General features: G+C 39.2%; 1 protein-coding gene across 1 annotated transcript; it reads left to right on the top strand.

Moving 5' to 3' along the window:
* The first annotated feature begins 1,483 nt into the window (after positions 1-1,483).
* Positions 1,484-7,517, top strand: LOC124019382 (F-box only protein 7-like). The gene is made up of 3 exons (XM_046334695.1): positions 1,484-1,677; positions 2,132-2,169; positions 6,981-7,517. Exons 1-3 carry the CDS (start codon positions 1,503-1,505, stop codon positions 7,296-7,298), a joined length of 531 nt encoding a protein of 176 aa, XP_046190651.1. The 5' UTR covers positions 1,484-1,502; the 3' UTR covers positions 7,299-7,517.
* The last annotated feature ends 3,468 nt before the right edge of the window (positions 7,518-10,985 follow it).

Here is a 10,985-nt window from a genome sequence, read left to right on the forward strand (position 1 = left end):
TTAAATAGTACTGTGAAGTATATATGTAGTACTGTTATTAAGTAATAAATAGTACTGTGAAGTATATATGTAGTACTGTTATTAAGTAATAAATAGTACTGTGAAGTATATATGTACTACTGTTATTAAGTAATAAATAGTACTGTGAAGTATATATGTAGTACTGTTATTAAGTAATCAATAGTACTGTGAAGTATATATGTAGTACTGTTACTAAGTAATAAATAGTACTGGGAGGTAGATATGTAGTACTGTTATTAAGTGTTAAATAGTACTGGGAGGTAGATATGTAGTACTGTTATTAAGTAATAAATAGTACTGGGAGGTAGATATGTAGTACTGTTATTAAGTAATAAATAGTACTGGGAGGTAGATATGTAGTACTGTTAAGTAATAAATAGTACTGGGAGGTAGATATGTAGTACTGTTATTAAGTCATAAATAGTACTGGGAGGTAGATATGTAGTACTGTTATTAAGTCATAAATAGTACTGGGAGGTAGATATGTAGTACTGTTATTAAGTCATAAATAGTACTGGGAGGTAGATATGTAGTACTGTTATTAAGTCATAAATAGTACTGGGAGGTAGATATGTAGTACTGTTATTAAGTCATAAATAGTACTGGGAGGTAGATATGTAGTACTGTTATTAAGTCATAAATAGTACTGGGAGGTAGATATGTAGTACTGTTATTAAGTCATAAATAGTACTGGGAGGTAGATATGTAGTACTGTTATTAAGTGTTAAATAGTACTGGGAGGTAGATATGTAGTACTGTTATTAAGTAATAAATAGTACTGGGAGGTAGATATGTAGTACTGTTATTAAGTAATAAATAGTACTGGGAGGTAGATATGTAGTACTGTTAAGTAATAAATAGTACTGGGAGGTAGATATGTAGTACTGTTATTAAGTCATAAATAGTACTGTGAAGTAGATATGTAGTACTATTATTAAGTCATAAATAGTACTGTGAAGTAGATATGGAGTACTGTTATTAAGTGTTAAATAGTACTGTGAAGTAGATATGTAGTACTGTTATTAAGTAATAAATAGTACTGGGAGGTAGATATGTAGTACTGTTAAGTAATAAATAGTACTGTGAAGTATATATGTAGTACTATTATTAAGTAATAAATAGTACTGTGAAGTAGATATGGAGTACTGTTATTAAGAAGGAAATATCTGGAAATATGACATTGGTCTCAGATCTCACTGCATTTAAAATCATTGAATAGCAAATGTTAATGACCAATGTGTCAAATCCATTACTCCCTGTCTCCCCTGGTGTCTGGTGGTGGTATAACAGCCATGGTCCTGCCAGCAGTGTTGTAACTCTGTCTCCCCTGGTGTCCGGTGGTGGTATAACAGCCATGATCCTGCCAGCAGTGTTGTAGTAACTCTGTCTCCCCTGGTGTCTGGTGGTGGTATAACAGCCATGATCCTGCCAGCAGTGTTCTAACTCTGTCTCCCCTGTTGTCTGGTGGTGGTATAACAGCCATGGCCCTGCCAGCAGTGTTTGGCCTGCCAGTCCTTCCTCCAGAGCTGTTACTGAGGGTGCTGAGACTGCTGGATGTCTCCTCTCTCCTGGCCCTCTCCTCGGTAAACAGACACCTTCACCAAACCACCACAGACCCGGCCCTCTGGAGACACCTCTACCGCAGAGACTTCCGAGGTAGGACAAACACACACACACACACACACACACACACACACACACACACACACACACACACACACACACACACACACACACACACACACACACACACACACACACACGGATATATTTATATATAGTACTGGGAGGTAGACACACATAAAAGACAGGAGGTCTCTGGTCTGTCTGGAGGCCTGTCTGGAGGGTCTCTGGTCTGTCTGGAGGGTCTCTGGTCTGTCTGGAGGGTCTGTCTGGAGGGTCTCTGGTCTGTCTGGAGGGTCTCTGGTCTGTCTGGAGGGTCTCTCCAGAGTGTCTGTTAAATGACGTGTCAGTGTCTGTATTATAGATATGTTAGATTCAACATGTCAGAGCACAACTAGGTCTGTTCTCCTGAGACGTGTCTGTATTATAGATATGTTAGTTATTGAGTGCATATTGTGTGATGGAGATTGTTATTTGACTGTTGCAGACAGCCAAGACCACAGCAGAGACACTCAGTGGAGAGAGGTGAGTCAGGTCCCAGTATTCTACATATTGACTGTTGCAGACAGCCAAGACCACAGCAGAGACACTCAGTGGAGAGAGGTGAGTCAGGTCCCAGTATTCTACATATTGACTGTTGCAGACAGCCAAGACCACAGCAGAGACACTCAGTGGAGAGAGGTGAGTCAGGTCCCAGTATTCTACATATTGACTGTTGCAGACAGCCAAGACCACAGCAGAGACACTCAGTGGAGAGAGGTGAGTCAGGTCCCAGTATTCTACATATTGACTGTTGCAGACAGCCAAGACCACAGCAGAGACACTCAGTGGAGAGAGGTGAGTCAGGTCCCAGTATTCTACATATTGACTGCACTTTGAACACGTGTCCTACAATCTGATCGTGAATAAAACCCCAGCTACAATCTGACGTGAATAAAACCCCAGCTACAATCTGACATGAATAAAACCAGCTACAATCTGACGTGAATAAAACCCCAGCTACAATCTGACATGAATAAAACCCCAGCTACAATCTGACGTGAATAAAACCCCAGCTACAATCTGACGTGAATAAAACCCCAGCTACAATCTGACATGAATAAAACCCCCAGCTACAATCTGACGTGAATAAAACCCCAGCTACAATCTGACATGAATAAAACCCCAGCTACAATCTGACATGAATAAAACCCTAGCTACAATCTGACATGAATAAAACCCCAGCTACAATCTGACGTGAATAAAACCCCAGCTACAATCTGACATGAATAAAACCCCAGCTACAATCTGACATCACTGAAACCCCAGCTACAATCTGACATGAATAAAACCCAGCTACAATCTGACATGAATAAAACCCCAGCTACAATCTGACATGAATAAACCCCAGCTACAATCAGCGTGAATGCTACAATCATCACTGAAACCCCAGCTACAATCTGACATCACTGAAACTAGCTAAACCCCAGCTACAATCTGACATGAATAAAACCCCAGCTACAATCTGACATGAATAAAACCCCAGCTACAATCTGACATCACTGAAACCCCAGCTACAATCTGACGTGAATAAAACCCCAGCTACAATCTGACATGAATAAAACCCCAGCTACAATCTGACATGAATAAACCCCAGCTACAATCTGACGTGAATAAAACCCCAGCTACAATCTGACATGAATAAAACCCCAGCTACAATCTGACATCAACGTGAATAAACCCCAGCTACAATCTGACGTGAATAAAACCCCAGCTACAATCTGACGTGAATAAAACCCCAGCTACAATCTGACATGAATAAAACCCCAGCTACAATCTGACGTGAATAAAACCCCAGCTACAATCTGACATGAATAAAACCCCAGCTACAATCTGACATCACTGAAACCCCAGCTACAATCTGACATCAATAAAACCCCAGCTACAATCTGACATGAATAAAACGGCTACAATCTGACATCGAAACCCCAGCTACAATCTGACATCACTGAAACCCCAGCTACAATCTGACATGAATAAAACCCCAGCTACAATCTGACATGAATAAAACCCCAGCTACAATCTGACGTGAATAAAACCCAGCTACAATCTGACGTGAATAAAACCCCAGCTACAATCTGACATGAATAAAACCCCAGCTACAATCTGACATGAATAAAACCCCAGCTACAATCTGACGTGAATAAAACCCCAGCTACAATCTGACATGAATAAAACCCCAGCTACAATCTGACATGAATAAAACCCCAGCTACAATCTGACGTGAATAAAACCCCAGCTACAATCTGACAGTGAATAAAACCCCAGCTACAATCTGACGTGAATAAAACCCCAGCTACAATCTGACGTGAATAAAACCCCAGCTACAATCTGACGTGAATAAAACCCCAGCTACAATCTGACGTGAATAAAACCCCAGCTACAATCTGACGTGAATAAAACCCCAGCTACAATCTGACGTGAATAAAACCCCAGCTACAATCTGACATCACTGAAACCCCAGCTACAATCTGACATCACTGAAACCCCAGCTACAATCTGACGTGAATAAAACCCCAGCTACAATCTGACATCACTGAAACCCCAGCTACAATCTGACATCACTGAAACCCCAGCTACCTGACATCACTGAAACCCCAGCTACAATCTGACATCACTGAAACCCCAGCTACAATCTGACATGAATAAAACCCCAGCTACAATCTGACATCACTGAAACCCCAGCTACAATCTGACATCACTGAAACCCCAGCTACAATCTGACATCACTGAAACCCCAGCTACAATCTGACATCACTGAAACCCCAGCTACAATCTGACATGAATAAAACCCCAGCTACAATCTGACATCACTAAAACCCCAGCTACAATCTGACGTGAATAAAACCCCAGCTACAATCTGACGTGAATAAAACCCCAGCTACAATCTGACATCACTGAAACCCCAGCTACAATCTGACGTGAATAAAACCCCAGCTACAACAATCTGCTACGTGAATAAAACCCCAGCTACAATCTGACATCATAAAACCCCAGCTACAATCTGACATGAATAAAACCCCAGCTACAATCTGACGTGAATAAAACCCCAGCTACAATCTGACGTGAATGAAACCCCAGCTACAATCTGACATGAATAAACCCCAGCTACAATCTGACATCACTGAAACCCCAGCTACAATCTGACATGAATAAAACCCCAGCTACAATCTGACGTGAATAAAACCCCAGCTACAATCTGACGTGAATAAAACCCCAGCTACAATCTGACGTGAATAAAACCCCAGCTACAATCTGACGTGAATAAAACCCCAGCTACAATCTGGTATCATCAGAATCAGAAACCCCAGCTACAATCTGGTATGAATAAAACCCCAGCTACAATCTGAATAAACCCCAGCTACAATCTGACGTGAATAAAACCCCAGCTACAATCTGACATCAAGGACCCAGCTACAAACCCCACTGTCTACTCTCTGGTATCATCTGACATCAGAATAAAACCCTCAGGTATCATCTCAGGACGTGAATAAAACCCCAGTATCATTCAGGACTGAATGAATAATCTCTCTGGTATCATCTAGGACTCGTGAATAAAACCTCTGCTACAATCTGACGTGAATAAAACTCTCTGGTATCATCAGGACTCAGACAGCTACAAACATCAAAGCCCCAGCTACAATCTGGCGGATCATAAAACCCCAGCTACAACTCTCTGGTATCACTGAACCCCAAAACCTAACTCTCTGCTCAACTCTGACATCAATAAACCCCAGCACTGTCTGACTCACTGAAACCCCAAGACTCAGACACTGTAGCTACAACTCTCTGGTATCATCTAAAACCCCAGTCTACTCTCTGGTATCATTCAGGACTAGAAACCCCAGCTCTCTGGTATCTGACAGGACTGAAACCCCAGCTAAAACCTCAGGTATCATCTAGACGTGAATGCAAAACTCTCAGCTACAATCTGACTCAGAATAAAACCTCTGGTATCATCTAGGACTGAACTAAAACCATCAGCTACTCAATCTGACTCTGATCACTGACTCCAACATGAATAAAACCCCAGCTATCATCTAGGACTGAATGAATAAACCTCTGCTATCATCTAAACCCCAGGCTACAATCTGACATCACTTCAGGACCCAGACACTGTCACTAAAACTAGTATCAGCTACAATCAGACACTGAATAAAACCTCAGTATCATTCAGGACTCAGACACTGTAAAAACCCCAGCTATCATTTAGGACTCAGACACTGTCTAACCCCAGGTATCATTCAGGAATAACACTGTCTAACTCAGCTAGGACTCCAGCTACAATCTGAATGAATCAGGAAAACCCCAGCTACAATCTCTCTGGTATCATTCAGGACTCAGACACTGTCTAACTCTCTGGTATCATCTAGACCAGACACTGTCTAACTCTCTGGTATCATCTAGGACTCAGACAATAAAACTCTCTGGTATCATCTAGGACTCAGACACTAAAACTCTCTGGTATCATTCAGGACTCAGACACTGAATAAAACTCTCCAGTATCATCTAGGACTCAGACACTGTAAAACTCTCTCTGGTATCATCTAGGACTCAGACACTGTAAAACCTCAGTATCATTCAGGACTCAGACACTAAAACTCTCTGGTATCATCTAGGACTCAGACACTGTCTAACTCTCTGAGTATCACTAGGACACTGTCTAACTCTCTGGTATCATTCAGGACTCAGACACTGTCTAACTCTCTGTATCATTTAAAATCTCAGACACTGTCTAACTCTCTGGTATCATTTAGGACTCAGACATCTAACTGGTATCATCTAGGACTCCAGACACTATCTAAGACTCAGACACTGTCTAACTCTCTGGTATCATCTAGGACTCAGACACTGTCTAACTCTCTAGTATCATTCAGGACTCAGACACTGTCTAACTCTCTGGTATCATTTAGGACTCAGACACTGTCTAACTCTCTGGTATCATCTAGGACTCAGACACTGTCTAACTCTCTGGTATCATTTAGACCAGACACTGTCTAACTCTCTGGTATCATTTAGACTCAGACACTGTCTAACTCTCTGGTATCATTTCAGACAGACATTCAGACACTGTCTAACTCTCTGGTATCATCTAGGACACTGTCTAACTCTCTGGTATCATCTAGGACACTGTCTAACTCTCTGGTATCATCTAGGACTCAGACACTGTCTAACTCTCTGGTATCATTTAGGACTCAGACACTGTCTAACTCTCTGGTATCATTTAGGACTCAGACACTGTCTAACTCTCTAGTATCATTTAGGACTCAGACACTGTCTAACTCTCTGGTATCCAGCTCTACAAGAAGAAGTACAAGTGGAGGAGAGAAGCAGCCAGTTACCGGCACCACATGCCCCGTTACCACCCTGTCCCCCCACCGCTCTACCCCCTCCACCCCCTCCCCAACAACCCCTTCCCCTTCTACCCGCCTGGCATCATCGGTGGGGAGTACGACCAGAGACCTGGCATCCCCGGTGGCATTCTGCCCCGCCCCCGCTACGACCCTATTGGTCCGCTCCCAGGTCACGATCCCACAGCAGGAGGGCTGATTGGACGAAGGGGGCTGAGACCTGCTGGGAACCGGCCGGCTGACATCAGAAGAGGGTTCATATGACCTCCCTGACCAGTGACCTCTAGTGGTGGTGTAGGAGTATGACCACCACACAGAGAAGCTTAAATAAAACAGAGATGTTGAAGACTGACTTGTTAGCCTACCTTAAATAAGGCACCTGAGTGCTATAGTCACAGATAAATGGTGTTGTTCGGGCTATAAACACTAACCCTCATCCAGCCTGCTTATTATCCCCTAAACCTCATCCAGGTGTTTTTTATAAACCCCTATCCTGACCCAGAATCAGCTTTTATAGCTCATGTCTCTCCTGTGTGTGTTTAGTAAGTGATGATCATGCCGATTCAAGTTATCTTCATTTGATCTCTCTGTTGTTGCAGAAATGTTGCTGCACAGCAGGAAATGTAAACTTCTAAAAGTTTTCCTGTGAGAAACCGGTCAAATTTAATATAGTAGATCTGTAAGGGTGCCTGAGGGGTTGAGGTGGACGTTTGATCTTCCACCATTCACTATGAACACATTTTGTACTTAGTTTCCTCGCAGACTAAAAGCTGTAAATAAATGAGAAAATGGCAATCGACTGGTTTTTAGCTGTGGTCATATTTGAGCCCTCAGTCTGTCTCTGAAAACCAGACCTGTTCAGGGACGATTCAATAGTCATGTACACTGAACGAAAATATAAACACAACATGTAAAGTGTCTCTGTGTTTTATGAGCTGAAATAAAAGATCCCAGAAATGTTTCATACGCACAGAAAACGTATTTCTCAAAAATGTTGTGCACAACTTTGTTTACATCACTGTTAGTGAGCATTTCTCATTTGCCAAGATAATTAATCCACCTGACAGGTGTGGCATATCAAGAAGCTGATTAAACTGATCATTACACAGGTGCACCTTGTGCTGTGGGCAATAAAAAGTCCGCTCTGACATGCCATGACACAGATGTCTCAAGTTTGGCATGCTGACTGCAGGAATGTCCACCAGAGCTGTTGAATGTTAATTTCTCTACCATAAGCTGCCTCCAAAGTCGTTTTTGAGAATTTGGAAGTAAGTACAACCGGGCCCGAAGACAGCGTGTTGATGAGCGGTTTTCTGATGTCAACGTTGTGAACAGAGTGCCCCATGGTGGCGGTGGGGTTATGGGCAGGCATAAGCTACGGACAACGAACACAATTGCATTTTATCGATGGCAATTTGACTGCACAGAGATACCGTAACGAGATCCTGAAGCCCATTGTCGTGCCATTCATCCACCTCCATCACCTCATGTTTCAGCATGATAAAGCACGGCCCCATGTCACAAGGATCTGTACACAATTCCTGGAAGCTGAAAATGTCCCAGTTCTTCAATAACCTGAATACTCACCAGTCGTGTCACCCGTTGAGCATGTTTGGGATGCTCTGGATCGACGTGTACAACAGCGTGTTCCAGTTTCCACCAATATCCAGTAATTTCACACAGCCATTGAAGAGGAGTGGGACAACATTCCAACAGGCCACAAATCAACAGCCTGATCAACTCTATGTGAAGGAGATGCATGAGACAGTGGTCATAACCAGTGGCGGCCTGTCATTCAGGCAGGTGGGGCAGAAACCCACATTTTTAGCAAAAATAAATAAATACAATTGGGGAGGCTTGTCTGTTGTGCATGTAATTTTGGCATTAATATGTGTCACATATCAGTTTTGGCAAACAAAGTCAAATAATATATATGATTGGGTTGATAAAGCCGCATACAAACACGATCCTTTTGTTTTCTGAGTTAAGGCAGCTACAAAATACAGGTGTTTCAGCTTCAGCTTAATGCTTTCTGTGGTGGTGGGGCAAGCCAGCAGAAAATACAGAGCATTGCACCTAGATTGGCTTAGTGTTCTGTCAATCACAGGGACTAATGAAAATTAGAGTCCCTCTCATCTTTTAAGTGGGAGAACTTGCACAATTGGTGGCTGACTAAATACTTTCTTTTGCCCCACTGTATATAACCCTAACTCTTTATTTAACCAGGTATTTATATAACCCTAACCCTTTATTTAACCAGGTATTTATATATATAACCCTTTATTTAACCAGGTATTTATATATATAACCCTTTATTTAACCAGGTATTTATATATATAACCCTTTATTTTAACCAGGTATATATATATAACCCCTTTATTTAACCAGGTATTTATATATAACCCTTTATTTAACCAGGTATTTATATATATAACCCTTTATTTAACCAGGTATTTATATATATAACCCTTTATTTAACCAGGTATTTATATATATAACCCTTTATTTAACCAGGTATTTATATATATATATAACCCTTTATTTAACCAGGTATTTATATATAACCCTTTATTTAACCAGGTATTTATATATATATAATCCTTTATTTAACCAGGTATTTATATATATAACCCTTTATTTAACCAGGTATTTATATATATAACCCTTTATTTAACCAGGTATTGATATATATATAACCCTTTATTTAACCAGGTATTTATATATATAACCCTAACCCTTTATTTAACCAGGTATTTATATATATAACCCTAACCCTTTATTTAACCAGGTATTTATATATATAACCCTTTATTTAACCAGGTATTTATATATATAACCCTAACCCTTTATTTAACCAGGTATTTTTATATATAACCCTTTATTTAACCAGGTATTTATATATATATAACCCTTTATTTAACCAGGTATTTATATATATAACCCTAACCCTTTATTTAACCAGGTATTTATATATATAACCCTTTATTTAACCAGGTATTTATATATATAACCCTTTATTTAACCAGGTATTTATATATATAACCCTTTATTTAACCAGGTATTTATATATATAACCCTAACCCTTTATTTAACCAGGTATTTATATATATAACCCTTTATTTAACCAGGTATTTATATATATAACCCTTTATTTAACCAGGTATTTATATATATAAACCCTTTATTTAACCAGGTATTTATATATATAACCCTTTATTTAACCAGGTATTTATATATATAACCTTTATTTAACCAGGTATTTACATATATAACCCTTTATTTAACCAGGTATTTATATATATAACCCTTTATTTAACCAGGTATTTATATATATAACCCTTTATTTAACCAGGTATTTATATAACCCTTTATTTAACCAGGTATTTATAATATAACCCTTTATTTAACCAGGTATTTATATATATAACCCTTTATTTAACCAGGTATTTATATATATAACCTTTATTTTTAACCAGGTATTTATATATATAACCCTTTATTTAACCAGGTATTTATATATATAACCCTTTATTTTTAACCCTTTATTTAACCAGGTATTTTATATATAATAACCCTTTATTTAACCAGGTATTTATATATATATAACCCTTTATTTAAACCAGGTATTTATATATATAACCCTTTTATTTAACCATGTATTTATATATATAACCCTTTATTTAACCAGGTATTTATATATATAACCCTTATTTAACCAGGTATTTATATATAAAACCCTTTATTTATAATATATAATATAATAATATATATATACCCCTAACCCTTTATTTAACAAGATATTTATATATATAACCCTAACCCTTTATTTAACCAGGTATTTATATAATAACCCTTTATTTAACCAGGTATTTATATATATATAACCCTAACCCTTTATTTAACCAGGTATTTATATATATAACCCTTTATTTAACCAGGTATTTATATATA

Source organism: Oncorhynchus gorbuscha, unplaced genomic scaffold (genome assembly GCF_021184085.1).
Source record: "Oncorhynchus gorbuscha isolate QuinsamMale2020 ecotype Even-year unplaced genomic scaffold, OgorEven_v1.0 Un_scaffold_8624, whole genome shotgun sequence".
NCBI lineage: Eukaryota > Metazoa > Chordata > Actinopteri > Salmoniformes > Salmonidae > Oncorhynchus > Oncorhynchus gorbuscha.